Source organism: Falco rusticolus, chromosome 2 (assembly GCF_015220075.1).
Source record: "Falco rusticolus isolate bFalRus1 chromosome 2, bFalRus1.pri, whole genome shotgun sequence".
In the NCBI taxonomy this organism is placed as follows: Eukaryota; Metazoa; Chordata; class Aves; order Falconiformes; family Falconidae; genus Falco; species Falco rusticolus.
The window spans coordinates 73,173,814-73,176,703 of record NC_051188.1 but is presented as its reverse complement, the minus strand read 5'-3'; the positions used below and the strand labels follow the sequence as shown (position 1 = coordinate 73,176,703).

The 2,890-nt window shown below is 52.6% G+C and overlaps 1 protein-coding gene across 1 annotated transcript in view; it reads right to left on the bottom strand.

The window, feature by feature from the left end:
- The window catches only part of SHOX (short stature homeobox), a 12,847-nt gene extending 10,159 nt beyond the window's left edge, over positions 1-2,688 (bottom strand). The window contains exon 1 of the mRNA XM_037377727.1: positions 2,148-2,688. Within this exon, the coding sequence (XP_037233624.1) occupies positions 2,148-2,421 (274 nt within the window). The 5' untranslated portion in view covers positions 2,422-2,688. The remainder of the gene's footprint in view (positions 1-2,147) is intronic.
- Between the last annotated feature and the right edge of the window lie 202 nt (positions 2,689-2,890).

Here is a 2,890-nt window from a genome sequence, read left to right as displayed (position 1 = left end):
GCTCCGGCGGCCTCCTTTGTCCTGCTTCACCTCTGGGCGGTGTGGGGCTGGGGGGGGGGGGAAGCCACATCTGCAGATGATCCCGAATTAAATCCGTTTTCCCTCATCGAATGCAGAATTTTATATATGTATTTGTGTGTATGTGTACATGTACACACACACACAAATGTGCGCATGCACATATATATTAACTTATATACTTTGTGGCATCCCCAAATGCAAATGACTAACTGCAAATCGTAAATTAATTGAACGTGATAAAACGTCCTGAACTTAAGCATCCGTGCTTAAGTAAGGGGGGACCCAAGCCGAAGCGCTCGTTTTCACTTCCGAAATGAAATCCGTCCCTGACCGTAATCGCTCCTCCGGGCTCCCCGTCTCCGATTCCCGGCTGCATATCGGCTGCATGAAACTTTGGGAAGGGTCTGGCCTCCGGAAGGGGGTGTTCGCTGGTTGGATTTAATGGCGTTTTGCTGGCATTTCTCCTGTAAGGGGAACCCCTATGAAAAGACAAGGGTGCTAACCCAGCAAATGCCTAGGGAAAATTAGGCACGTTCAAAAGCCCTGTCTCCTTTCGGAGATCCGAGGCTACAGCACGTCCGTGATAGGTGTAAAATATTAACTAGCTTATCGGTGGAACCGAAATCAAACGCTGGAATCAGATGAAATTAGAGTGAAACCTGGCATGAATTTGAACTGTCACAAGCATCTCAGCTCTTTCCAACTCCTCCCTTTCACCCCCACCGCCAGCCCCTCTCCATAGATTAGATTAGCTAAACATACAAGACAGAATTTCGATACACAGAGAAAAGGGAGAGTAGCAGAGATATTTTTTTTTCGTTCGTATTATGATTTTTTTTTAGATTTTTTTTTTTCCTGGAGCATGCCCTGCTTTCATTTTTTTAAAACCATCTCCTCCGCAAAGGATTTCTCTGAACGGAACCCTTTCGTTTTACAGTCTGTCGACCAGAGAAGGAAAATCAGCAGCGCTGAGTGGTGCTGGCTTGTGCAGAAACACGGGTACCCGAATATGTGATTTTACCCCGTCCTTCTATTTGGGGAGGGGGTGGAAGAGAGGAGGATATTAAATAAGCGTTTGGGCTGTAAATTGAATTGCCTTTCGTCTAATGTTATATTAAACAAGATCAAACGGTAGGAAACAGCTGAAAGACTGGTTGTTGTTCCCCAACCTATTAACCGTTTTTTATTACCCCAAGCTAGCCAGTAGCTCCCCAGGCAGGTCCACCTGTCTAACTTGCCTAGAGACACTTTCTCAACTTTCTAATCCCCCCTCCCTTTTGATTCTCTCCTTCCCCTGCGAGCCTGTGCGGGTTTTTTAGCTAGCTTGGTTTAAAAATTATTTTTAATTTTAATTTCTTTCCGCTAAGGAATGGCGAGGGAATGCCCCTCGGCCGGCCGTGCCTGCACCCCGGGGGGATGCGGTGCTGCCCTGGCCCAGGTGAGGGCAGGCAGGGGACCGAGGGACCAGGCGACAGGGCCGGCCGGTGCCTGTCTCCGCAGGGATGCTCCGTCTACACCCAGGCCCGGGCAGCTCCCTCACAGCCAGGCTCCCCTCAGCCTCCTTCTCCTCCTCCTCGCCGGCCGGAGCCTCTGGCCAGGGCGGGCTGACCGACATAAGGCACCATGTCCTGGGAGAACCCTTTCCACATCCAGCTTTCTCCCAGAAGAAGCAGCAGCATCCTGACGGCCCGGAAGCAGGAAGAACAGGTCTCCTAAGGCATTAAAACTCCCAGGACAAGCTTTCCTCGTACAAAAATACACAGATAGACAAAAATGTCTGACGTCCTGCGCTGCCCCCTTCCCCCGGGTGAATGAACGCCTAACGCACCGGATCGATTTCGGATGTGAACGGGGGCTGGCGGGGGGGAGGACCGAAGTTGCGACTTATTTTTCACGGCTACGTTCGCGTTATGCATGCAGGCGCCTGTGTTCCGAGCCCCCGTCCCCGCCGCTGCGGGAGGGAGGCGGCCGGAGGAGGCAGACGGGGTGCGGGAGGCGAGCCCCGCCGGGGCCGGGGCCCCGGGACCGCGTTGGCCCCGCTGCGGAGGGCCGGGGGCGGCGGGGGCGGCCGGGGAGGGGGCCGGGGCTGCTGGCGAGGGGTGCGGGGCGCCCAGCCCCGTTCTTACCTTCCGCCGTCCTGCCCGTGCTGAACTCCTTCAGTTTGTCCTTGTCGCTCTCTACGTGGTCTTTGAAAAGATGCACCGGGCAATGGTTGCTGCTCTCGGTCATGTCCTGCAGGTTAGAGTCAGAGTTTCCAAGCTCCCTAGAGCGAGCCAACCCACTCTCCAAAACTTCCCTGTACGTGATCGTCTCCTTCTTGTTGCTGCTGCCACTGCCGCTGCTGCTGTCTTTGCTTTTCTGGTCAAAAGATTTGGATACAAAAGCCGTAAGTTCTTCCATGGCTGCCCGGTGATCTTATCCACAGAGATCCACTTGTTTTCAGTCGGAGATGTGGCCGTCCTCCGCACGCTGTTTTTGCACGTAGAAGATGGGCTGTATAGGGTTAGATCACTCCTGCTGTTATTTATGCCTTTCAATTTGAGATCACACTATTTATACATGGCTACCTCAGCCCAACCCCCAGCTCTCCCTGTCTCCAGCAATTACTGACTGCTCCATAGTCGCAGGCGGACTCCTAGCAGCTATCTCCCCCACCTCAGTCCAGCAATTGGCTTTCTTTTCATTTCATCACTCTTTGGCATCTTTGCACCTTGATTTAGGGAGGCAAAGAGGCAAAAGCGAAAAAGAGGGGGAGAGAGAGAGGAAGAGAGAGGAATAAAGGGGGGGGGAGGGAGAGGAAAACATGAAAATAGGTATCTGCATTCTGTAAATGGGTTGCAGAAATGAAAGTCGAGGAAGACTTAATTGA